At 37.6% G+C, this 27,951-nt stretch overlaps 2 protein-coding genes across 2 annotated transcripts; one reads left to right on the top strand and one right to left on the bottom strand.

Moving 5' to 3' along the window:
- Positions 1 to 647: 647 nt before the first annotated feature.
- On the bottom strand, positions 648 to 1,433 carry LOC139868013 (uncharacterized). Its single transcript, XM_071856354.1, has 3 exons — positions 1,142 to 1,433; positions 951 to 1,069; positions 648 to 857 (listed from the first exon to the last, which is right to left on the bottom strand). Exons 1-3 carry the CDS (start codon positions 1,431 to 1,433, stop codon positions 648 to 650), a joined length of 621 nt encoding a protein of 206 aa, XP_071712455.1.
- A 6,402-nt stretch (positions 1,434 to 7,835) lies between these two features.
- LOC139868012 (F-box protein At3g07870-like) lies at positions 7,836 to 9,068 on the top strand. Its single transcript, XM_071856353.1, has one exon. It carries the CDS (start codon positions 7,836 to 7,838, stop codon positions 9,066 to 9,068), a length of 1,233 nt encoding a protein of 410 aa, XP_071712454.1.
- The last annotated feature ends 18,883 nt before the right edge of the window (positions 9,069 to 27,951 follow it).

Below are 27,951 nucleotides of genomic sequence, written 5' to 3'. Positions count from 1 at the left end.
GAACGAGGCATTTCATCAGGCCCATTATCATGATCCTCGCCAAACGTATCATAACTCTCAAGACACATTCAGTACCCCTCGAAACACCTACAATACCCATCAAAATGTCTACAATACCCAACAGAACGTCTTCAATACCCCTCGAAACATATACACACATCATGGATCATCATCTCGGACCCCTCAAGAAACACATCATGTATCTTCCTCTCGGACCCCTCACCAAACATTTGTAGGTGGCTCGTCCTCTTGGACCCCTCTTAATGTGAGTGTTTCTGATTACACACTTGAGGATGAGCCTGCCGAGGATTTAACCATAGGCGATGATGAAAATCGAGAACAACTACCACGGAGGAGTACAAGGCAATCTGTACCAACAAGGTGTGGAACTGGTCATCACCTACGATATATACGTGGGGGACGTCATGGTCATTGATTAGTTGTATTTATTTATATTCGTTGTAATGTTTATCTTTTGAACTTGTTTAAATATATTCGTTGCGTTTGTGCTTTACATTTAGTATCGTTTTTAAACAAAAATAACAACTAGTTTATTTTAAATAACAATAACAACAAATAACAATAGATTATTTAAAACAATAATAATAATTGTTTATTTTAAACAACAACAACAATAACACAATTCTCTAGGTAGATCCACCGTCTTTAAGAAGCACCTTGATTAAAGCCTTGCGTGTAATGTTAAAGATTTTAACCTTCACACTAGGGAAAAAGATAGAATAATTTTGTAGCACCAAAACAGCTCCCTCACGTATGCCTTTTACACCTTCATACTTCCCATGAACACCATCGATGATCTTGCCTGATACTGATCCTCGAATAGTACCCATAGTGTCCTATTAAACATAAATGAATATAGTTACATTAACTTGTTTTAGTCCACGCAATACAATTATGAAAATATACATAAGTTACTGATGTAAACTCACTTGCAGCGTTACAGACAGATCACCGAAATCATTTTTCTCACAAGTCTTAACAACACCAACAACTTGATCAGCTGGTAAAAATCTACGCTGTCTCAAAATGCTTGCTATATCAGATCTACCTGCAGTTACAACAATACACATACACTGTTGGCTTATGGTTTCAAAAATGAGTATACAATTTTGTTGTTTACCTTCGTACGGATATGCAAACTCCAACGCACGTAGCCACAGATCCAGTGTAAACGAATCATCCACTTCAGGTCTGTTTATTATTTCCCTTACAAAATCTTGCGTAGACATGTCATCCACAATGTTATTCTCGTTTTTTCGAAGTTCATACGCATCTTGGAAAATACCAGCGGGTCCAGGGATTCGGTAGGATAATTTGTTCTTTATGTTAGACCCGGAACCGCGAAGAACAGGTCGTTGTATAGGTTGCTTTTGTTTTTGACGGTTAGGTTGGGGGGACTCAGTGGGCACCATAATGGTTTGAGTGGGTTTTTAAACTGATACAGATTGAGTGAGGTCAAAATCATCAATATCAAGTAGGTATTCCCATCCATCGTTTTCATTATTGGACATTTTTTTGGATTGTGATTTAGTGTTTTTTGTAGTTTTCAACTGGTGATTTTACTGATACATAAAAACTCGGTTTGATGTGTTTGAAATGTGCTTGTGTTGTATGTGATATTGTAATTGAGAATGAAGTTTCATGTGTTATAAATAGATGTAGAAAAGCTTAGATTTCGACCTGCAAAAGCAAGATTCGGGTTAAAAGTGAACAAAAAATGACAGCATCAAAACCGAAGTTTGAAACTTCGGTTTTGCTGAAAAGCCTGCAAAACCGAAGTTTCAAACTTCGGTTTAGGGCACGGGTGGCAAAAGCTTGACACATGTCAGCCTAGTCACTGTGTAAAGGAATAAAGCATCAAAACCGAAGTTCCAAACTTCGGATTTGGCAAAACCGAAGTTTGGAACTTCGGTTTTCCCATTTTCGCAACGATTTTTGTTAAATTTCCATTTTTGCAAGACTGATTTAAAAAATTACTATTTTACATATTAGAGCCGAATAATGTGAAATGTATATTTGCATGTTGCTTTACATACTAGAGCCGAATAGCGTCCTTTGGGCTGATATTGGGTACTGTGTTTTCGATCTTTAACTTTCAGCCTGTATAGTTATTGCCTATTGGCCTACTTATTGCCTTTTAAATTTTTAGTATAACGCAAAGAAAAATTGACACCTGCAATTAGAATCATATAATAAAAAACTCAGTCACTCGACATGTTGTTGGTACCTCAAAAGAATCCATTTTAGGCTAATACAACATAATAAAAAAAAACTTTCTAACTAAGCACCACATTCCCATATCATTTTCTACATATATTTTTCCGTTTACAATGATTACGGTTACCTAACCTGCACAACCCGCTCATATTCCCACCCTACCATTCTAACTAAGTACAACAGACACCATTCTAACTAAGCACAACAGACATAGACCCTTTAAAAAAGTTAAAGACACGAATGCTCTTGCTTTTATTATAATAATCAACATCTTCTTCAACTAAATCTTTCAATCATAGGTCTCGTAATGAGAAGCTATAGTTAGCATTCCAGTTTAGTATCCCTACCATTTCCCTTCTGTTGACATTCGAATCAGCCTTTTGTCAACTTTTTTCACTTCTTCCCTTTCTGAACAATATAATTGAGTAGTTAGCACAATTTTTTTATATACTTCTTTTTTTTCAAGAATAACGATAACTGATGTAGAATATTTGATGACTTTTGGGTCGAAAAGCCTATGGGCTGAATTGGGCTGAAAGTTGGGCCAGGTGTGCGGTCAGCAGCCTACAACATTAGATGGTTCCAGAATGTTGAAAAGGGGTATAGGATAGGCTTGAAGAGAAAACAAAGAGACACCGTGTTTAATGAGAACTGGCTCCAATTATTAGGAGAAAACAAAAGGACATTTGCTATTAAGTTTTCTTTGTTTTAGAAATAATGAGCTGGATACAATTATTTGTTTCTTGTTTGGTCCTCTTATATAAAGGGCTCAAAACTTCAATTCTTATTCAGTTTTTTATTATTGATAATGAATAAAAGTACAAGGCTTTGCCTGTTTCTTTTGTTTAACCGAGAGGGTTGAACGATCACCTATCTTTTCTGTTGTTTGGCTACGATCCTTACATTATTTGGTATCAAAGCTTTGGCAATGGTTGAACAAAGAAACTATGGACGGTGTCACGGACGAACAAATCACCGATTCGCCGAGGGAGGCAGTGGTTATGTTTGGAGAACAAATCACCGATTCGCCGAGGGAGGCAGTGATATGGATCCACGTGATGCTGAGATCGAGAGGTTGCACCAAAGGATCGATGAACTAGAACTGACTTTTAATCCGACTTATGAGTTCAGCGACTCAGAACGAATCGAATCGGATGGATTAAACCCTTTCGCTCGTTCTCCAAGAACTAATCGTAGGAATCACAAAGAGGATCCCCTGCGAAGCATAGGTATGAAGGTCGAAATACCTGAATTTACATGTACTGTACATCCAGATGACTTCTTGGATTGGTTGATTACAGTTGAGAGGGTGTTCGATGCCAAGGATATACCGGAGCACTTAAAGGTAAAACTTTTAGGCCTTAAACTTCGCAAACATGCCTCGTTGTGGTGGGACCACATGAAAAAATAGCGTGTGGTCGAACATAGAAGATGAGGAAGTTGTTGAAACGAAATTTCTTGCCCGAAAATTATCGCCGTGAAGCTTTTCTTTATTATCATAACTTGCAGCAACATTCCCTCACTGTTGAGCAAGTGATTCAAGAGTTTGACAAGCTACGGATTAGTTGTGATATTAATGAAGAAGAGGAACAGATTGTTACTCGTTTCTTGGGTGTGCTTAAACCTGAAATTTCTGACTTGGTAAGCCTTCAACAATATTACTCGTACAAAGATGTTTGTAGGTTAGCTTTGAAGGTGGAAAAAGAACAAAGTAAAGATAAAAGGAAGGTCACATTTAACCGACGTCTTAGTGCATCCAAGATAGGAACAACATCAGTTGAAAAAGGGAAAGTGAAGATGGAGTCAGCAACAAAACCATCAGTATCAGGTAATAATACTCGTGCTCCTCAATGTTTTAAGTGTCAGGGATGGGGGCATTATCAGCGTGAATGTCCCACTCTAAGGGCTGTTACGTTTTGTGACGATGAACCAAGGTATGATACCGATGGGGAAGGTGGGGATTTTACTCCTCTACTTAAGGAAGAAGGTGAAATTATTTATCCCAACGGTCGGGAAGCACTAGTGGTTAAGCGTGCAGATCCAACCCTTTATGTGAACAAGTGTGATGCATTCACATCTATTACAAACAATCCCATCTCATTTGCTTTAGTTGTGGAGGAAGCGAAGGAAAAGGTCATGGAAACCCCAGCTGAAGTGAGACCATTAATGACTGAGGCATCTCAGGAAGGTTTTGACCAAATTAAAAAAAACCGTATCAACAGGTTCCTGATAAACTTGTGCTTGAAAATGAGCTTTACAAGGAAAAGGATGATGTTCTTTGGAAGCATGTCATTTTTAAGGAGGAATTATTCAAATATAATTCTTTGCACAATCAGTCGAATGATCCTAATAATATTGTTGTTTTCCAGTGTGATACTTCTTTAGAAGGTGGAGCATATCCAAAATTAATTCTCCATAGTAATGAAAATGACGTTGAAGTGGAAGTAGAGACAGAACACAAGGGTGTTTGGTTGTGTCATATGTTCGTAACGAGATGGGAATTGAAAAGGATACAGATCTTCTGAAATTTTATGATGTAATTGAGAAAGTGAGTGTTCGTGTTAAACAACAACAGTTCACCGTCACTAATATTGTTGTAGACTCGAGGACGAGTCTTTTTGAAGAAGGGGAGGATGATGCAGAATATTTGATGACTTTTGGGTCGAAAAGAAAGCCTATGGGCTGAATTGGGTCGAAAGTTGGGCCAGGTGTGCGGTCAGCAGCCTACAACATTAGATGGTTCCAGAATGTTGAAAAGGGGTATAGGATAGGCTTGAAGAGAAAACAAAGAGACACCGTGTTTAATGAGAACTGGCTCCAATTATTAGGAGAAAACAAAGGGACATTTGCTATTAAGTTTTCTTTATTTTAGAAATAATGAGTTGGATACAATTATTTGTTTCTTGTTTGGTCCTCTTATATAAAGGGCTCAAAACTTCAATTCTTATTCAGTTTTTTATTATTGATAATGAATAAAAGTACAAGGCTTTGCCTGTTTCTTTTGTTTAACCGAGAAGGTTGAACGATTACCTATCTTTTCTGTTGTTTGGCCACGATCCGTACATTAATAACTTTTATAACGAAGCTTTTTCATCGAATGATGAAAAAGACAGGACAAACAAAGAAATACAATCAAACGAGCCGTGAAAAGTTACAAACACTCAGTGGCGATTCTAGGATCAAAACTCAATGGGGTTCTGTACAATTTGAGTGATACTTTCTAAAATATTTTTCTAAATAATGGCTATTTACTTCCTTAAAAACCACTAATTTTAAAATTATATGGGGTCATATCTATAAATTTAGTGGTGTCCGACAAAATTTTAGTAGTATTTTATAAAGTAACAAAAAAATTTAGTGGAGTCAAAGGACCCCATCTGCTAACACATGGACTCGCCTCTGCAAACACTACCACCCGGCCCAAAACTTAAACGAACAATATAACACAAGATCGAACTAAGAAACCCATCTCGGAACCACTAATACAAATCAGGAACACACTCAGCAAACTACCAAACTATACAAATGAAACCAACCACATAGACAGTAACATCAAAAAGTCGACCTGCAACTATTACAAAACAAATACCAAAACCTATAACAACTTGCCAAACCCGAAACTACTTAACCTTTCGGATCTTTGATAATCAGTTTCACTACATTCTCACCAACCAGCCTTGTGTTGTAGCTCACGTGGTAGTGGTCTGCCTCTCTTATCGAGAGGTCAGAAGTTCAACTCTCGTGGGGGTGCAGTATTGCACACAAGGTTGCCCCTTAACCTTTGTATTCCACCAAAGGGTGCCTTCCGCACATCGTGTTGTAGAGGCAGTGGGGGAGGGGGGTTTTACCGCCCGTGCCCTCGTATTGGGCTGGGTTTCCTGCTGGGCAGCAGTTGGGGGTGGGTTATGCAACTGCGAGAGATGAACGTGTAGGTGGTTTAGTCCCCCTGGGTGAACCCAAAACTGGTGTTCAAAAAAAAAAAAAAAAAAAAACATTCCCATTGGCAGCCGATTTCTTCCTTTGCCCACATGAGAAACATACTTAGACAAGACATTGGATTTGCAATAATCGATCCCGTTGACGAAGGTATTAAACCTTTATTCGCTAACCCCTAAAAAAATCCGACATTACTACTTCCATCATTTTTTGGCGGATGAAGAGACATGAACTAAGTCATAACATCGATCAACTAAGTTAGCATATGGTTGACGAGAGCTGCTAATCTGAATCAAAGAAATATATAACATAAAATCACCAGTGAAATATTGTTTTTTTGAATACAAGCTGATACAATAATAATTATCCCAGTCAAATGTAAAAAATGATTAAAAGTCGTAATGAAAATCAAATGATAAGAAAGGTCACGCAGTTAATTACATGGCACCCACAGATCCCATCTCAAAAGAATAATAGTTGTAATTAAAATTTGGCTTTAGAAGATATTATTTACGTTATACATTATTAAAAAAAAAAATCAAAATCAAAAAGCATTATTTTGCAAATAAAATTAGTATTTAGGCCAGGTATTTCTGCGGGTCCATTTGCGAATTCGAGTCCGGTTGTTTCTGAAGATAAGGGTGTGGGTTTGCATGTGAGTATAAAGAAATTGTCGAAAGCTTATGCAACAATATCGGAGGTGTCATCTTGTCGTAAAGATGAAAGGTTCATCCCGGTCGAATTTGGAAGTGGCGGACGGAGATATTGTGATTGTACGATTCCGTCGTGTGAAGGCTTTTGCAAGGAATGGTTTCATTTGAATAGGAAACATGCAGATTTTTATGTTGATGTAGAGCGTAAGGTTTCGCTTAGACGGGAGAAGAAGAAGGCCACCTCAGGTTCTTTTCATTTGCTTGACCATGACGAAGATCTGGATACATTGATCATGACATTAGGCAGGACTAAGAGGCACCTTGCGTCCTTGCATCCCCGGGAAGCAAGGTCGCAAACAGACACCTTGCGTCCTTACGTCCACCGGGAAGCAAGGTTGCAAACAAGCATCTTGCGCCCTTGCGCCTTGCGCGGGCCAATTGTCAATTTTTTTCTTTTATGGGCTCTGAGTCAAAAAAGGTAGAAAAAATGGGTATTTAGGTGATAATCCATAAATGTATTGTGCTTTAGCAATTGCATTAGTCCAACAAATTGACATACACCTATAATCTACCTCTTAACGTAAGCCCAGCCCATGTATATAAACGCATCATACGCTTTCATCTTCCTCATACTCCGCATTACTTATCTCCTTGTATCTGCTGCCGATAAAAAAAACAAAATGAATGAATTATTTACTAGTAAAAGCACATGAAGACCAACACCGATAGCTCCCTTAGATACGTCAATTTCATGTTTATCTTCATTCTAATTTCTATTTGATTTGATTTTGTTTTATTCGAATTTAGGGTTTACAAATTGTTGCTGTTTAAATTTCCTTTATATATCATCATATGTTTAACGTATCTTACTTGATCTCCTACCATTAGCCCTAAAAACCCTCTATATACCACAAAAATCAAAAACCCTAAGACTTTGTTGAGGTAATCTTCCTGCTCTCTGCATTAGTATATTCTTCAGTTACACTTCAGATTTTGAAAAAAAGAAAAATGGAAAATGAGAGAAACTTGTCAATAACTAAAGGCTCCCTTTTGAAATCAATTGTTGGTGACATCAGCATGAATAAATGCAATGCATCCATACATAACTTATCAGATAATCATATCATTGACATTCTTCTTAGACTTCCTGTCAAAACAATCGTCTGCTGCAAATGCGTTTGCCGTGATTGGCTGAATATTATTACCGATTCTTATTTTATCAATCTTCACCTCTCCAATTCACCTGAATGTTTCATGGTTCTTGATAAGGATTATGAGGAACCTATAACTAAACCAACATCTTTGAAGTTGGTGGAAATTCATGAGGAACATGGTCACAATCATTTACACCACGACCCAATCATGAGTCTTGATCTTAACCTTGCTCCAGTTTTTCAAAATGTTCGATTGTCTGCAGAGGGATCAGTTAATGGTTTGATTTGTTTTTCTAGCAGTGACCGCACAATAAAGAAGACATATATTTGTAATCCAATCACTCGAGAATATATGATCCTTCCTAAGTCGATAAATGATACAAGAGATGGTATTTATGGTTTTGGAGTCAGTTTATTGACCTCGGAATACAAAGTTATAAGGCTTTATTATAAACTTATAATAATGAATGGACCTTGTCAGTTATATGCCGAGATTTACACTCTTGGCACTGGCCAATGGAGATGTCTTGGTCCTGTTACTTATTCTGTGCATCATTTTAGCGGGACGTTCTTGAATTACCATGTTCATTGGAATTTTTTTGACCGTGAAGAACGTCTTGAAAAGATTTGCACATTTGATTTTGATGACGAGACATTTCAATTATTTCCTTCCCCTCCAGTAAGCTTAGAGAGAGATACTGACTCTTTTGGAATGCTTGGAGTTTTAAGGGGTTGTTTATGTTATTCTTATTATACTCCTACTTTAAACGTTTTAATCTGGGTGATGAAGGAATATGGTATAAAGAACTCGTGGCAAAAGGAAGTGTTGATCGAGGGAAGTATTTGTTCGTTTATAGGATATGGATATGATTTGCAATGTTTTCCAATAGGAAGTTTGAAGGATGGAAGTATTTTGCTGGTGAATGGTTTGTTGGAGTATTTTCCAGGGAAACTATTGGTATATCATCCAGATACAATTACAAAAGAGGAGAAAGAATTTTCTGTTTTGAATGCGTTCAATTACCTCCCAAGCTTTTTTAAACTCCAAAACTTTGAATCAGAGTGTGTTCACAAGTTCCTACGGTAAACATGTTTTTCTCTTTATGTAGCGAAACTATACCTGGCAAACGGGTCAGATTGGGTCGGTTTGGGTAACGGGTAAAAATTGTTTATGGTTGAAATGGCTCATATGTCATATTTTTAAATGGGTCAGATTTTTTCTTTGATTTTTTTCTAGATGAATATGTCTTTTAAAATGTGGAGGAATTTGACATATCTTTCTTGTTTCTACAGCAGATGATTGATTTCAGAGTTATTTTGTGGGCATAAGTGTAAGTCTACTTGCAAAGTTTTGTTCATTTCTCATTTTGCTTTCATACCATCTATATTTAAAAACTTAGCTTTTGTGGTGGTGCTATCGCTTATCTTATTATTAGTTGTTTAAATACTTTTGAATTATGGACATCACATATATTGATGTAAGTTATGAAGATTTTTACCATCCTTTTTGTTATGTATGTACTTATAATAACTTATCAAATGATGTTTGTTCAGCATTAGTTGACTAAGTCTGCTTTAGAAAAGTATATTCTATAGTAAAAGTGTATCAGAGGCGCCAAAAGTTGAATTAAGCATGCATGGTGGAAACCGGAAAGTTGGTAGGGACAGGGTCAGTGGCCAAACTACTTGGGGGCAGAGGGGCCCGGTGGATTTTTTTTCAGTGTAAAAATTTTGGATTTTTCGACTTTGACTCCGGTAGAATTATTTTTTCCCCCAAAACCTACATATTTTGCCCCAAAACTTTCAAATTTTGCCCAAAAACCTTAACTTTTTGCCCCAAACCCTCGTAATTTGCCTAAAAACCTCTATTTTCTCTCCCAAAATCTCCATATTTTGTCCAAAATAATTGCTACGTTTTTAAATTTTTTTTACCCCGGTGAAAAAAATCCTAGTTCCGCCACTGGACAGGGTACCTAAATATCAAAATCGAACACGGGTACCTAAATATCAAAATCAAACACCAAACCGGTTCCAACCGAATATACACAGTACAGGATTCGATTTCAATTTTTTGCGAAATGGTATTCTATATTTAGCGGTATGGTACAGGTATTTACTGGATTTGGTACTTGAACCGGAAGTTTAAAATATGCCTCGTTTGTCACTTCTTCCGTGTATTTGTGTCATATAGTATATTTTGTAGAGCTGTTTGTTAGACAAAGTAGCTTAAGCTTCGATCCTACATTATATTGTGTTGAAACATGGTTCGTATAACTCTACATAGACAACAGTTTATTTGTATTATTACTGAGGCTATGTAAGACCCGTGTATTTTTATTGTATATAATGCGTAAATAGTAAACCGGGGTGTAGAGTTTTCGTTATGTTGTAAAATGGAAGAAGTAGCTGAAACAGGCCATATGCGCGCCGCGCAGATAGGAGCGCGCCGCGCAGATCCTGTCTGCCAGCTCATTTTTACTTTTAATTAAATGGAAACGAGGGTATTTTGGTAAATGCACTTTAGAGCCGAATTTAATGCCTTTGGATCAGTTTTGGGAGTTCATTAATCACTCCCACAACCACCAACACTTATCCAAATTGATTTTAGTGAGAGAGTGAGTTTTAGAGAGGGAAAGCTCACTTTGAAGAGGAAGAAGAGGGTTTCTTGCTAAAGTCCAAGTTCTAAAGTTGTTCATCTCGTCAATTGCTACATCTTGATAGTTGTGGTATGCCTTAACTTTCAATTCTTGTTTTGATTTCGTGTATGGGTTAGGGTTTGAGTTAGTGTTACTCATAAAACCCATTTGTTGGTAAATTTGGGGGTTCTTGGGTAAATTGGGTCATGTAGACTCAATTATGTGTAAGCTAAGGTTTTAAATGTATTAATTGTTGTTATGAAACCATAATTGGCTAATAATTTGCTAGAACACCTTAAGGAAGTGAAAATGGGTGTGATTTGGGTATAAATGACCCAAAATGGGTGTATTGACTTTTATTGAGTCAAACGGGTCAAAATGGACCAAGATTGGTTAACGTTAGTGTTTTGTGTTAAAACCTAGTGATTTAAAGTGTATGAAGGCCTTGAGTGCCAAGAGTTAGGGTGTTTGGTAAGAATGACCCGAATTAGGGTTAAGTGTCAAAATGGGTCAAGATGACCTAGGATGGTGTGTGTTATGAGATTAGGCCAAGTTGATTGATTAATTATATGCTTGTGAAATAGGTACGTTACCTTGGAATTCAAGCTTGGTTTAATAATCACTGAAGGTTTAAGGTGAGTGGAATAATTATGCGTATGTGTATATAATGTATTTATTTGTGTTGCGTGAATGTGGCATTGTCGCGGTGTTCAAGACACCACATTCTAGGTAACGAGTAGTATTGTCGCGGTGTTTAAGGCACTACTCATTGTGTAATTGACTTGTGGTATTGTCGCGGTGTTTAAGACGCCACAATGTCATGGGAGTGGAAGTGTCGCGGTGTTCAAGACACCACTCATTGTATGGAATGAAGTGTGGATTCGTCGCGGTGTTTAAGACGCCACATTGTTGTAAGGTTGAGTTAGTCGCGGTGTTTAAGACATCACCCGGGGACTAGTGATTACGCGGTGTGTAAGTAACATTAGTGGATGTTATGAACTCCAACGGTCTTGTAAGTACCGTTTCCCTTGTTCGAATTGGTTAACCAAGGTTGCGTGAATTATGTAGTGAAAGTGCTTAATTATGAGTCGTATGCTATTGTATTATTAGCTACTTGTGGAATTGCGGATATTGGAATATGCATATTATTGTTGCATGATTGTCGAATTGTTGATCCCGCGTATGAGGTTGCGTAAGTGATGCAAGTAGGTAGATTACATATGTATATGTATAATTATTGTGCTCACTAAGCTTTGCTTACCCTCTCGTTGTTTACCTTTTTATAGGCTCGTGTGTGGATAAGGGTAAGGGCATTACCTTAGATTGAGTTTCCCGCTTCGATGATTAAGAAGCGCTTTTGGTTTTGGCTTGGAGTTTGACCGAGACTTGGGTAGTTTAACCCCAAACACCATGCTCGTTGTGTCGTTTGGCAATTAAACTTTTGTGGTCGAAACTCTAATTTGTATTAAACTTGTATTCTTACATTTAGTGGCAATTTGGGCACGTGTGGGCCCCACTTTGTAAAACTCGCTCAAACCTTAGTTATGTGCTAGTTTTACATATGTTAATGTACGGTTAAAAGCGTTTTGGCTAAATGTGTCGGGAAGTCGCTCATCTTTTTCGCATTAAAGGCAACCGGCAACAGCCAGCTTTTGCGCGGCGCGCAAGCTGGGGCGCGCGGCGCGCAAACAGTCTTCCAGCAAAATTTTTTTTTTTTTTGCTAAAATTTAACGAGGTTTAGTCGGTGGTTGGTTTGGGTTGTTACAAGTGGTATCAGAGCATGGTCTAAAGGATTTAGGTGACTTGAGATAGGCGCCTAGACTTAGACTTTTGTGTGTGCATTGTGCGGACTTGTAGGACTTTGGGTCGGACCGGGTCTTGGTTAGCGCATAGGTTTATATGAACTAATCATGCGTTATTGTTTGTGTTGTATAGCAATCATCGAGCGAAATGAACATTGTACTAGCGAGTTAACGCGACGTGCTCGCGTAGTAATGATTAGCTACCCTTACTACGGGTGCAAATCGTGTCAAACAAGCGATGTACGACGATTGTCGAGCGAGATGGAGTGGTATGGTGTATATGTATATATGTGTCATGTCTTTAGTTTCGTTGTTTAATCTTTTCCGTTTTATAGAATGAAGATGAGAAACGGACACGACACCGATAATGGGGGCACGAGCGAGGACCCCGAGTTCACGGCCAAGGTTGAGGCCATCTTTCAACGCCAAAAGGCGGAGTTTCGCGAAGATGTTAAGAAGATGTTTCTCGAGACGATTGACGAACAAGTCGTCACTTTGGTTAAGGAGCAAATTAAGATTGCTCTTCAAGAAGAAAATGGGGGAAGGCGTGACTTTTTCTTCAAGAACTTTAAGGATGCTCAACCTCCTACTTTTGAGGGCGATCGGGACCCACTCAAGAGTGCCCGATTCATCTCCGATATGGAGGGGGCCTTCCGTACTTGTGAGTGTCCACCCGACAAGAAGACTAGGTATGGTTGTAGCATGTTAAGGGGTGACGCGAAATTGTGGTGGGATGCTAAGATCCAACTCTATGGTGAAGAACAATGTATGGACTTCACTTGGGAGGAATTTAAAGCGGAGTTCTTCGATGAGTACCGAACTTCGGCCGATCTTACAAGACTTAAGGACGAGCTACGTACCTTGAGGCAAGGGTCGATGGACTTGAACACTCTCAAATCCGTGTTCTTGTCCAAGACGCAATTTTGCCCGGAGTATGTCGGGAATGATAAAATGTTGAAAGAAGATTTCTATCGAACCTTGAATGATAGTTATCAAGAAAAGATTAGCGTAAACGTGGTGAAGAGCTTCGATGAGTTGTTTAATATGGCGAAAGGGTTTGAAGCGATTGTGTTGAGGAAGAGAAAGTATGAAGGTTCGAGTCACTCAAATTTTTCAAGCAAGAAGTCAAAGAAAGGCCCAACCGAGAGTGTGGGGAGTGTGAAGAAAGGTGCCTCGGGGGATTTCCCCTATACTTGTCATAATTGTGGGCGAAGGGGGCATATGGCTCGTGATTGTACCAAACCATCTTCTACTACAAAATTCACTTGCTACAATTGTGGGAAGGAGGGACACAAGAAACCCGAGTGTCCCGAGTTGCGTAATGATAATGCTAAGCGGATAGAGAAGGCAGCGGGTACGGCTAGGGGTCGTAACTACTTGATGTCTAATGAAGAAGCTAAACAATCCAATGAAGTCGTTTCAGGTACTTTCATGGTTAATTCTAATCCGGCTCGGATACTTTTTGATAGTGGTGCTAATTTGTCTTTCGTATCTCCAAGATTTGTGCCTAAGTTAAATAAACCGCTAGTAAAGTTGAGTCGTCCGGTAGAAGTTGAAATAGCGGATGGCAAGACGGCGCTAGTGGTTGATGTGTGTAAAAATTGCAATGTTGTGTTTGGCGCCGAAAGTTTCGAAATTGATCTTATTCCGATGACTTTGGGTGATTTTGATGTTGTCGTTGGTATGGATTGGCTCGATCGTTATAGAGCCGATATTGCATGCCACGACAAGTTTATTCGTGTAAAGACCCCAAGTGGGGGAGAGATAATTATTCATGGTGACAAACGAAGGAGATCGGTGCCGATATGCACTTTTGCTCGGGCACGACGTCACGTTGTTACCGGTGGTATGGCTTTCCTTGCTCATGTTGTCGACACTCGTAATGAGCCACCACCAATTCGTGAAATTCCGGTAGTTAATGAGTTTGAAGATGTCTTTCCGGATGAGTTACCGGGTGTCCCGGCGGAAAGACAAGTCGAATTTCGCATCGAGTTGGTTCCGGGGGCTACCCCCATTGCTAAAACTCCTTATCGTTTAGCACCAACGGAGATGCAAGAGTTATTGAATCAAATTCAAGAATTGCTCGGGAAGGGTTTTATCCGACCAAGTGCGTCGCCATGGGGCGCTCCGGTTTTATTTGTAAAGAAGAAAGACGGTAGTATGCGTATGTGCATCGATTACCGTGAGTTGAATAAAGTGACGATCAAGAATCGTTATCCGTTACCTAGGATCGACGATTTGTTTGATCAACTTCAAGGCGCAACGTATTTCTCTAAGATCGACCTACGGTCCGGCTATCACCAAATGCGGGTCCGTGAGGAAGATATTGAGAAAACGGCTTTCCGAACGCGTTACGGGCATTATGAATTTGTAGTTATGCCCTTCGGTCTTACGAATGCACCGGCGGCATTCATGGATCTTATGAACCGGGTGTGCCAACCTATGTTGGACAAGTCGGTTATTGTGTTCATTGACGACATACTAGTCTACTCGAAAAGTATGCACGAACATGAACGCCACTTGCGTGAAGTTTTGAAGACGCTAAGAAAAGAGAAGTTGTATGCAAAGTTCTCTAAATGTGAATTTTGGCTAAGGGAGGTTCAATTCCTTGGTCACATTGTGAACGAAAGCGGTATCCAAGTGGATCCGGGGAAGATTGAGACGGTGAAGAGTTGGGGACGACCGACTACGCCCACGGAGATCCGAAGTTTTCTCGGATTGGCCGGTTATTATCGTCGGTTTATCCAAGACTTTTCTAAGATTGCTTCTCCATTAACAAAGTTGACGAGGAAGAGTGCTAAGTTCAATTGGGAAAACGAGCAAGAAATTGCTTTTCAATTATTGAAAGAGAAGTTGTGTCAAGCTCCGGTGTTAGTGTTACCGGAAGGCGTCGAAGACATGGTGGTTTATTGTGATGCTTCCTTAAATGGGCTCGGGTGCGTTCTTATGCAGAGGGGTAAAGTCATTGCTTATGCCTCTCGGCAATTAAAGGAACACGAAACGAGGTACCCGACTCATGATCTTGAAATGGCGGCGGTTGTGCATGTGTTGAAAATTTGGCGCCATTACTTGTATGGTGTCAAGTGTACGATATATTCGGATCATAAAAATTTGAAACATCTTTTTACTCAAAGAGATTTGAATTATCGTCAACGTAGATGGATGGATGTGGTGAAGGATTTTGATTGTGAGATACTTTACCATCCGGGTAAGGCGAATGTGGTCGCGGATGCGTTAAGTCGGAAGACTCAACATCCGGCGATACGTGTAGCATCGTTACGTTTGATTATCACTAATGACTTTCTTGAAAAGATGGGTGAAGACCAAATAGAGGCTTATGTTCACGATAAGCACGCGGAACGAATTGTGGGCCAATCGGAGTTCATTACAATGGGCCCGCGGGGTTTATTGTCGTTTCAAGGAAGGGTGTGGGTGCCTAAGGCGGGTGATTACCGACGGGTGTTACTCGATGAAGCACATAAGTCGAAATATTCCATTCATCCGGGTGCGACGAAAATGTATCATGACTTGAAGAAAGATTATTGGTGGCCGGGCATGAAACGCGATGTTGTAAAATACGTTGAACGATGTGTTACTTGTTTGCAAGTTAAAGCCGAGCATCAAAAGCCGTATGGTAAGTTGCAACCGTTAGAGATCCCGAAATGGAAATGGGAGCACATTACCATGGATTTCATCACTAAATTACCTAAGACGGCGAGAACTCAATATGATTCGATTTGGGTGATCGTGGACCGGTTGACGAAAAGCGCTTTGTTTCTTCCTATTAAAGAAGCAATATCGTCGGAGGCCTTGGCTAAGTTGTTTATCAAGGAAGTGGTCTCGCGACATGGCGTTCCTATATCTATTATTTCGGATCGAGATACCCGTTTTACATCTCGATTTTGGGAAAAGTTTCACGAAGATATGGGTACACAATTAAAGTTGAGCACGGCGTATCATCCTCAAACGGACGGTCAAACCGAACGTACGAACCAAACTTTGGAAGATATGTTACGGGCGTGCATTATCGATTTCGGTGGTAGTTGGGATGAGCATTTACCTTTGGTGGAATTTTCGTACAATAATAGTTTTCATACTAGTATCGGGATGCCGCCGTACGAGATGCTTTATGGTCGAAGGTGTCGAACTCCCATTTGTTGGGGAGAAGTGGGACAAAGGGAAATCGGGAGTACCGATTTGGTTTTAGAGACGAATAACAAGATTGATATTATCCGGGAGCATTTGAAAAAGGCTCAAGATAGGCAAAAGTCGTATGCCGATAAACGTAGACGGACGATCGAATTCCAAGAGGGCGACATGGTCATGCTTAAGGTTTCGCCATGGAAGGGTATTATTCGATTTCGAAAACGGGGAAAGTTAGGTCCTCGGTATATTGGGCCGTTTAAAGTTTTGGCTCGTGTTGGTGAAGTTGCATATCGATTGGAATTGCCCGAAGAGCTTGCGGGGATCCATAATACGTTTCATGTTTCTCACCTCCGTAAGTGTCTTGCGGACGATTCCTCATGGATGCCTTTAGATGAGATCGAACTAAACAATAAGTTGGAGTATATTGAAGAGCCGATTGCCATACTTGATGAGAAGGTCAAACGATTGAGACATAAGGAGGTTAGGACCTACAAAGTTCAATGGCGACGGAATAAAGGTTCCGAGTTTACATGGGAGCCCGAAGAGTTTGTGTTGGTGTATCTTCCCGCTTGTCATGCGGCTTGGATTGCGAGGACGCAATCCGAATAAGTGGGGGAGAGTTGTTAGACCCGTGTATTTTTATTGTATATAATGCGTAAATAGTAAACCGGGGTGTAGAGTTTTCGTTATGTTGTAAAATGGAAGAAGTAGCTGAAACAGGCCATATGCGCGCCGCGCAGATAGGAGCGCGCCGCGCAGATCCTGTCTGCCAGCTCATTTTTACTTTTAATTAAATGGAAACGAGGGTATTTTGGTAAATGCACTTTAGAGCCGAATTTAATGCCTTTGGATCAGTTTTGGGAGTTCATTAATCACTCCCACAACCACCAACACTTATCCAAATTGATTTTAGTGAGAGAGTGAGTTTTAGAGAGGGAAAGCTCACTTTGAAGAGGAAGAAGAGGGTTTCTTGCTAAAGTCCAAGTTCTAAAGTTGTTCATCTCGTCAATTGCTACATCTTGATAGTTGTGGTATGCCTTAACTTTCAATTCTTGTTTTGATTTCGTGTATGGGTTAGGGTTTGAGTTAGTGTTACTCATAAAACCCATTTGTTGGTAAATTTGGGGGTTCTTGGGTAAATTGGGTCATGTAGACTCAATTATGTGTAAGCTAAGGTTTTAAATGTATTAATTGTTGTTATGAAACCCTAATTGGCTAATAATTTGCTAGAACACCTTAAGGAAGTGAAAATGGGTGTGATTTGGGTATAAATGACCCAAAATGGGTGTATTGACTTTTATTGAGTCAAACGGGTCAAAATGGACCAAGATTGGTTAACGTTAGTGTTTTGTGTTAAAACCTAGTGATTTAAAGTGTATGAAGGCCTTGAGTGCCAAGAGTTAGGGTGTTTGGTAAGAATGACCCGAATTAGGGTTAAGTGTCAAAATGGGTCAAGATGACCTAGGATGGTGTGTGTTATGAGATTAGGCCAAGTTGATTGATTAATTATATGCTTGTGAAATAGGTACGTTACCTTGGAATTCAAGCTTGGTTTAATAATCACCGAAGGTTTAAGGTGAGTGGAATAATTATGCGTATGTGTATATAATGTATTTATTTGTGTTGCGTGAATGTGGCATTGTCGCGGTGTTCAAGACACCACATTCTAGGTAACGAGTAGTATTGTCGCGGTGTTTAAGGCACTACTCATTGTGTAATTGACTTGTGGTATTGTCGCGGTGTTTAAGACGCCACAATGTCATGGGAGTGGAAGTGTCGCGGTGTTCAAGACACCACTCATTGTATGGAATGAAGTGTGGATTCGTCGCGGTGTTTAAGACGCCACATTGTTGTAAGGGTGAGTTAGTCGCGGTGTTTAAGACATCACCCGGGGACTAGTGATTACGCGGTGTGTAAGTAACATTAGTGGATGTTATGAACTCCAACGGTCTTGTAAGTACCGTTTCCCTTGTTCGAATTGGTTAACCAAGGTTGCGTGAATTATGTAGTGAAAGTGCTTAATTATGAGTCGTATGCTATTGTATTATTAGCTACTTGTGGAATTGCGGATATTGGAATATGCATATTATTGTTGCATGATTGTCGAATTGTTGATCCCGCGTATGAGGTTGCGTAAGTGATGCAAGTAGGTAGATTACATATGTATATGTATAATTATTGTGCTCACTAAGCTTTGCTTACCCTCTCGTTGTTTACCTTTTTATAGGCTCGTGTGTGGATAAGGGTAAGGGCATTACCTTGGATTGAGTTTCCCGCTTCGATGATTAAGAAGCGCTTTTGGTTTTGGCTTGGAGTTTGACCGAGACTTGGGTAGTTTAACCCCAAACACCATGCTCGTTGTGTCGTTTGGCAATTAAACTTTTGTGGTCGAAACTCTAATTTGTATTAAACTTGTATTCTTACATTTAGTGGCAATTTGGGCACGTGTGGGCCCCACTTTGTAAAACTCGCTCAAACCTTAGTTATGTGCTAGTTTTACATATGTTAATGTACGGTTAAAAGCGTTTTGGCTAAATGTGTCGGGAAGTCGCTCATCTTTTTCGCATTAAAGGCAACCGGCAACAGCCAGCTTTTGCGCGGCGCGCAAGCTGGGGCGCGCGGCGCGCAAACAGTCTTCCAGCAAAAAATTTTTTTTTTTGCTAAAATTTAACGAGGTTTAGTCGGTGGTTGGTTTGGGTTGTTACAGGCTAACAGATATTTATGATTGTTTCGAAGTTCTACTTTTTCTAATTAAACGTATGATGACCTTTTATTGAGCAATAACGTAATTATGTTTTATATCTAGGGAGGTTTGTTTTCCCTGATAACATTAATGTAAAAGCATGTTACATTGAAGCAAAAGTAGAAAATACATATTTAAAACCTTTTGTTCTAAAAGTATACATGGAATTTGTAAAACCTTTTGTGAAATTGTAGATACTACGTAGATCACATCATATATTATAGTAATTGTTAGCTTATTTTATACGGGATATATGCTTTTTTTTTATCTTAAAGCACGTGTATAATTTATCTTTGCTACCTGTACATGTTATTCTTGTTCAGTTGTGATAACCGATATGGATGTTATGTGATCACTGAATTTTATTGTATTCGGGTAATTAGACAGGGGATAAAGTGGACAGTGGAGATATATACAGCCAAATAAATCATATAAAAAGGAAAAAAAAAATCGCATAAAAAAGTTCAAAAGGTGCAAGAATGGCATGTTCCGGTATCAAAACGGGTATATTCCAGAAACACTGTGCTGACCACAAGACACGAAATTGCAGGTAACGCCAATTTGCGAAGTGACGTTAAGCATCCCTAGTCCCAATAAACTTTCCCCTGCCTTCAATTCCCCTTAGTCTGAAACTGGTCTCGTGCTAGATTCAATGCAATGGCTAGAGAGTGATCATCACCACCTGCACCTCAAATCTCAGCATAGTGGAACGTGTAACCCGCCGGCTGTTCCATTCAACTTCGATGCTAACTTTGAACTCATGCTTCCACTTCCAGCTTAAGCAATTCTATCGATCAATTATGGTTCAAGATTTGAAACGAACCTAATGACTATATCCGTAACCAAACCGTACCAGTGTCAAACCGATTATATTGGTACGGTATTCGGTACTCATGTTAGCGTATAAAAATAATGCACTACCAACCGATTCGATACGATTTGGTACCAGTATAATTTTATACTTACCCTAAGCTATAGTCAACTCCCAAGTACTAGGCAGGTCAAGTTATTTGTCTTCCAGACTTTTGTGTGCATCATCTCAAGATAACCTGCAGGCCTCATGATTTATCATAACTTGGAGAGCATTATGACCGGCTACCATGCTGGTATCTTGAAGTGGGTAGAGATCGTAGGTGAACATGATAGTCAATGTTTACATGTAATCTTGAAGTGGGTAGAGATCGCTCGTATCTTGGAATGTTTGAAGATAATAGTAATAAAATGAACGATGCTCGTTCGCTCGGGGATTTTATATGTAATCTTTAAGAACAATAATAAATAAAATGAGATTATACCTTGAATAAAAGATGAACAGCGGGAATGTAAATTGCAGAAATCTTCAAAAAATAAACCAATACCTCTCTCCTCTTGCTAAAAAACAAAAAAACAAATGCAAATGCTTTCTGAAGCCCTTTGTGTCTGTATTAATTTCTGACCGCGTCAAAGGCCAAATCGTAGCGAGAATGTACGGGACGCCTCGCGAGCTGCCCGCCCTATGACTGATGTTAAAGCTAAGGGGTATAAAATACGATACAATTTTACACAAGATATTTATTTATTTATAGAATGGATATACCTAAATCTTGCTACAACACTTATAGGTAGTGTACCTAATCGTACAGTAGTGTAGTTTTTAGTAAGTCCGGTTCGTTCCACAGGGAAATCTTTTAAACAAAGCTAAACGCTATATTAGTTTTAATTTATAAAAAATACAAATATATATAAGTAATATTATTATTAAAAAGGGGGGTTTTTTACCGTTTAATGACCGGTTTGTCGATTTTAAAACTTTAGTCGCAGTTAAAACCTAATGTAAAATATTAAAAATATAAAAGACTTAATTTAAAAGGTAAAGTAAATAACGATAATGAAATTGCGATAAATAAAAGTGCGATGAAATAAAATTGCGATAATTAAAAAGTACGATAATTAAAAAGTGCGATAATTAAAAGTGCAATTAAATACAATGACAATAAATAAAAATGTGATAATTAAAAGTGCAATTAAATATGAAAATAAAGGAATTATGCTTATTTAAACTTCCGTAATCATGATGTTTGACGTGTTGATTTTAGTTTTATGCACATGGGTTAATTGTCCTTTATCCTGGATTATTTAATATGTCCGTCTGGTTTTTGTCCATAACAGTCCATCGGTCATAAATTTAAGGTGCGAGTGTCCTCGTCAAATTATCCTTATATCCGAAGTTAAATATTCCAACTAATTGGGGACTTAAACTGTAACAAGGTTTTATTACTCTGTTTAATAATTACACCAGGATATCGACTGCGTGTAACCCAAGGTTTTAATACTTTGTTATCAATTATGCCAAGTGTCTTTGTACATAATTTCACCTCTGTTTTTATAATTCCATAGACTATTAATCCATTCCCGTGTCCGGTTAAACGAACGATTATTCGTACATATAAATACCCCGCTCATCGTGTCCGATCGAGTGTATATGGTTATTTATAGGGACGTCCAATTTGTAAATCTTCATATTAAAATTAACAAACTATCATTTAGTTAACCAAATATAAAGCCCATTAATAGCCCATAGTCTAATTTCCACAAGTGTCGTTCTTTTGTCCAAACCCCAATTATGGTACAAAGCCCAATTACCCAATTTTAGTATTTTTTTTTTAGCCCAACATCATGATTACTTCGGCTTAAATAAGCATAATAATAATTTAGCTACGAGACATTAATGTAAAAATGTTGAACATAACTTACAATGATTAAAAATAGCGTAGCGTTACACGGACAGAATTTTGACTTACACCCTTACAACATTCGCTAACATACCCTTATTATTAGAAATTAAAATTAAAATTATAATATATATATATATATATATATATATATATATATATATATATATATATATATATATCGTATGTGAGATAGAGAGATGGATGGATATTTAAAACGATCAAAATGCGTTGCCTTTTATAGGCAGATTTGGATTTGAGTGCTCCGCTAGTCGCGGTCAATTTCCCCTTCAAACTCCGTGAGTCGCGGAGTTTGAATTTCCAGCTCACTCCAATTTGGATCTTAGCTTTGCCGACATAATATATATATAAATATAAAATATAAATAATTAATATAATTATTTATATATTATATTATATTCTTGTGCATAGTAGACTTATAATTTTTAGTCCGTTACGTCGTGCGTTGAGAGTTGACTCATGTCCTGGTTCTGGGTTTTCGAACGTCCTTGCGTACTATTTTATATCGTGTACTTTGCGTTTTGCGTCTTATACTCTTGTCATTTTTAGATGTTTCTCATCATTAATTTGAACCTTTTTGATTGTATCTTGTACTTTTTAGCTTTTTGGACCTTTGTGTCTTCAATTTGTCGAATCTGTCTTTTGTCTTCACTTTTTAATATTTAAACGAATATCACTTGTAAATAGAACAATTGCAACTAAAATCTTGTCTTTCTTAAGGAATAATGCTATGAAATATGTGTTCATTTTTAGCATTATCAATATTCCCACACTTAAGCGTTGCTTGTCCTCAAGCAATATAGTCTTGAAATAAAAACATACTTGAGTCACTTCTTTATTCTTCACACTTTGTACATCAGTGATTTCAATATGGCGGTATGAACAATGATAGTAACGATGTAACCATGGTTAAAGGTGGGTGTGTCATCCACAGTTGCCTTGGGTTCAGGTCAACGACACTTGCAATCAAATAGCCGATTTACTTTCGGTTTCCAAAGCGAAGTGCACATTTGAAAGGCGGTTTACAGTCCTACATGACTACGAAAATGTAGATCCTTTAGGAAATTGGATCTTTATGAAAACATTTGATCTTTTGAAAATTCATGCTAGATTTTACCCTAGACAAGTTTTCTGATTTGATCTACCATCGGTGTTGCAAAATATATTTGTGGATCAATAGTTTGGCTAAAAACTTTTAGGCTCGTGTAATCCACTGCTATCCCTGTATCGGAAAGCACACATCCAGTTTACTTGTTCCGTATATTACCTTTCGGTAAACTACCATCCGATTGTAAAGGAAAGCGATGAACAAGAAACTGTTAAGGCAATGTCCCGTGACATGCAGATGATTATGGTCTTTAACGTGTCGGATGCTAGTACTATTCTTGGTATGAGCAATAGTAAAGATCATCCTATAATTTTTCGGTCTGGCACAAGGTCCTGTCTCCGACCATGCTATGCAACCACCGTTCTTACGGTTGACACCCGATTTGGTTCAGGTGACCTAATGAACTCCAGTTGAATTCCTAGGATTTTACGTTCAATGGTAATGAACGCATTGAAAATGGGTTTTCAGAAAACAAATCGGTTTTAATTTTTGATCAAAATATTTTCTCGTTCAAGCTCGAGTTTAGATATCATTGAATTCCATAAGTTTGAATTCTCAATCTTTAAGGTCAATCTCAAGGATTGAGTAATATCAGTCTTAAAAGCTGATTTTTGATCTTTTAAGGAGATTACCCTTTCTGGGGATCTGATTCATTAGTATTATCAAGCTAATTTGCACGGTGTCCCCCCATTGTACGAGATAAATCCTTCTCATGGTTAGGATAAATCTGACCACTTGGCGACCCTGTTTGATGCTGAGGTCCGTGGATTTCCTGCTGATTTTAGTGATGACTTTTCTAGATTTTTCGTCAACCTACAGTTGGTCTGAACGACAACTTCTTGACCTAAATCAAGAAGCGCGTGTCTTTTTCGGAAGACTTTACTTCCTTTAAATGATGGAATTGATTCATCGTGTAGATCCATCCCTTCTTTTCTTTCATTGGGTAAAACAGTTAATTATCGTCCAAAACAAAAGTATTTTCAATTATTTGTACAAAAATATGTGATATATGTTTTGAAAAACTTGGTAAAAATTTCCCACACTTGGCTTTTATTTTCTTTTCTTTGCCTTTTTATTTTCCTCTATTCCATTCTTAAATGAATTCTAACATTTTGGGTTGTTTCTCAATTTATGTCCTTTCCGAGGTAACGACAATTTCGGTATTAACACCTAGTTTTCATCGTTCATAAATATGTATAAACATGATTTTAAATTCATTTAGTTGAAAATTTTGAAAAATTTTACTAGAATTGGGTAGTCAGTATATAAGACTAGGGCTGTTCTTTGTTATCAGAGAGCACTAGATTCTAATACAACTACTGCGTTACTAGTATTTTTAATGGTAACCAAGTGTTTAAATAAAAAATTTTTAAAATCCGAAAGAATTTAACCCCTTCCCACACTTAAGATCTTGCAATGCCCTCATTTGCAAGAAATCAGTAACAATTTAAATTATTGAGGGTGATTAGCGTAGAAAAATGATTAAATTTTACCAAAGTTTCCAAACATATTGTTGTTTGTGTTGAATGATAAATGGTGCACATCATTTGTTCATTCCGTCTTGTTGTTATTTCACATATATTTTGCATCTTGTCGTCAAAATTAGTTGCTTTTGCTGAACTTAATGTCAGTCTTTGAAAATGCGTTGTTTTACCCTGTTGTGTACATAAGATAAACTGCAAACATATATACATATTTTTGAAGTTTGGTATATTACCCCACATTCAAAAATTATTAAAATCTAATAATAAAAGTTAGAAAATTATAAAAACTATTACAATATCAGCATAAGTGTAGTAACATTACAAAAATAAAATAAATAAAAATAAATAAACTAGGGTTGATACTGATACCAGTAGGGGTTCCATGCATAACCGTATGTGTTATAAAATGCTTCAGCAGGGTTATAAGTAGGATACGGTGGTTGGATTTCTATAGACCAGGGAGGAAATATGGGCTTTGGAGTAGGAATATAGTTTCTACCTACATGTTGGCAATGAGCTATGATGTGGTTTTGATGAACTTGCCAATCTTCAAATGCTCGATGTCTAGCAGTTTCATATTCTTGTGAAGCTATAAACCTTTGCATTTCTATCATTTCATTTCCCCCTCCCACATTACCTGGCTGTTGATCTCTTTCAACCTGTGAATGTCTTCCATTATATGGTACTGCGGCGTTATTTTGCCTCTTCAAAACCTTAGCACCATGATATACATTTAAACCAATTGTATCGTGGGGTTCTGGTTCTTCGATTAATAATCCCCCCCGACTTATATCCACATCGAGATACTTAGCAATTAATGTATTAAATATACCACCTCCTATTATACTGTGCGGTCTCATCCCCTAACCATAGCCGATAAATAATAACCCACACAATAAGGTATACTTACAGCGCTTTGTGGGTCTCGAATACACATGTGGTAAAATAAATCTTGCTCATTTACCTTTTCCTTATTTTTACCTCGCTGTGTAATCGAGTTCGCTAGAAACCTGTGAATTACTCTTAACTCAGCTCTATCTATATCCGTATAAGAGTAATTTCCTCCTTTAAATCGGTGATGGCTAGTCATTTGACTCCATACACCATGCGTATCAAAATTTTCATCAATCTTCCTACCATTTAATATCAAGCATTGACAATCGGCATATGCTAGCTCCTCAGGCGTATATATACGTAAGGCCTGAGCCATGTCAAGTAGAGACATGTGGCGCATCGAACCTCCTAACAAAAATCTAATAAAAGTTCGATCGGTTAAAGTAGCTACCCGATCATTTATTTCTATACTACACAATAATTCTTCACACCATACTTTATATACAGGTCTACGCATGTTGAATAATCGTACCCAATCGTTAAAAGTAGAATTACTATACCTCTGTGTAAGTAATTCTCTAATCCGTTCGCCCAATCCTACGGCTTCTAACGGTTCCCATTCTATTACCCTAGGTACTTCAACAGCTTTAGAATGAACAGTGTGCAAGCCCCTTTGGTATTTTGGATAATCTATCCAACGTCTGTCTAATCTCAAGTTCGGGTGCAAATCTTCCACGTGCATATCTGAAAATGTCATAACTGGATGAGGTATATCTTGTTTTTAATAGTTATCAACATCCTGTTGTTCCGCATTCTCAGGAGGAGCAATGCGAGCTTGGGATGAAGATTCACCCCTTTCAGTCTGCAAAACACATCAAACACAATTTTTGTGCATCCAAATATGCATTAGTGTCAGCAAAATCATTAATCAAAATAATTACAATGACATGTTCAATTTATATCAAACTTATGCTCATTTTCATATTTTTATCAAATCTACACTTTTTCAAATAAGCATATACGAAAATGTTCGCCAAGTTCATAAGCATTCAACTCAAATAACATGTCAAAACAATCATTATTAGCAATTAAACAAGTTTCAAATGGCATTATCTCTCAAAAATCAAGTTCATGAATTTTAGACTTGAAAAAGTCCACTTTAATTCTCAAAAATCATGTTTAGGCTCAAAGTTTGGATCATTTAACTACCGAAATATGTTACACTACTTAATTTAGCAATAATTCATGACAAAAATCGGCCATAACCTGTTTATATCAAAAAGCCCCAAATTGCTCAAGAACACAAACTCTAGATTACTCAAAATTTGAAGTTTAAGGCTTCTAATCATGTTAAATAGCATCAATCCAGGTTATACAAGCATAATACACAAGCAATTTAAGCATAATTATACTAAAAATCATCAAAATCGAATTGGGTATAAAATTGCTCAAGAACACTAATTTTCGGATTAAATGGTGTTTAGGTGTAGAAATTTACCGTTTTCCTTGAGAAAGTCCCTGTTAATAGTCTCCTCATTATGATTTTTGTGAAAGATTTAATGAAAAATGGCCAAAAATTGCGAATTTGGGAGGCTTTTTTCGGGTTTTTTTTTCGCAGAAAAATGAAGAGTGTGTTTTGGGGACTGTCTGATCTTGCGTTTTATTTTTTTTCTGGAATTTGCATCCTCCGCGAGTCGCGGTGTATAGCACCTTCAAACTCCGCGAGTCGCGGTGTCCTTTTTTTTTTTTTTTAATAAAAACCTTAACTTATAAAACAATTAATTAATTAATTTTAAAATTTTGTTTCCCTTGTTATTTAGGACGAGGTCGTTTCGGAACGATGTCCTAGTCCGTCCCTCGACAAAATTTTAAAATTTGTCAATTTAAAGCGCGGTTTTAAAAGCAAAGATTTTAGGGTTTTTTAATGTTTTTGGCATACTTTAATTCAATAAGATTAAAAATAATGATAATAAAAGTTCTCGTCCCTCCCTCGGGTAAAGCAATTTCGGTTCAACGACCTAGTCTTCAACTTACGATGAATTTTTAAAAATCATATTTTTAACTTAGCAAAATAAAGTAAATTTTTATTTTTTTAAATTCACACCAAACTTAAATTTAAAATGCATAAAATTAAAAATTCATATTTTAAAAATTCACACCAAACTTAAATTATATTTTTGTTTTTATATATACAAACTTATATTAATTTTTCAAATATTTACAATTTTAAATAAGTTTACAATATTAAATTAATATTTATATATTAATTTTAAAAAAACATGGTAAAAATAAAATTAAAAATCTTTTTGGTCTTTTATCCCACTTTAATCAATCAAATATTATCAAAAATATACGCTCCTCTTTTCGGTAGAGTAATTTCGGTTCCATGACCTAATTTAACTCATGATGAATTTTTGAAATATTTTGGGTTGATTGATTAAAGATATTTATACCTTAAGAATAAACGTTAAATTTCGCAGTGATG

Source organism: Rutidosis leptorrhynchoides, chromosome 9 (genome assembly GCF_046630445.1).
Source record: "Rutidosis leptorrhynchoides isolate AG116_Rl617_1_P2 chromosome 9, CSIRO_AGI_Rlap_v1, whole genome shotgun sequence".
Classification (NCBI taxonomy): Eukaryota; Viridiplantae; Streptophyta; class Magnoliopsida; order Asterales; family Asteraceae; genus Rutidosis; species Rutidosis leptorrhynchoides.
This window is presented reverse-complemented; position numbering and strand designations above follow the sequence as displayed.

Excerpts from the sequence above, each read along its gene's own strand:
- LOC139868013 (XM_071856354.1), bottom strand. The coding sequence starts at position 1,433 with ATGGTGCCCACTGAGTCCCCCCAACCTAACCGTCAAAAACAAAAGCAA. Across the intron at positions 1,070-1,141 it reads GTTTGCATATCCGTACGAAG|GTAGATCTGATATAGCAAGC; the intron begins GTAAACAACAAA and ends TTGTAACTGCAG. Across the intron at positions 858-950 it reads ATCTGTCTGTAACGCTGCAA|GACACTATGGGTACTATTCG; the intron begins GTGAGTTTACAT and ends TATGTTTAATAG.
- LOC139868012 (XM_071856353.1), top strand. The coding sequence starts at position 7,836 with ATGGAAAATGAGAGAAACTTGTCAATAACTAAAGGCTCCCTTTTGAAA.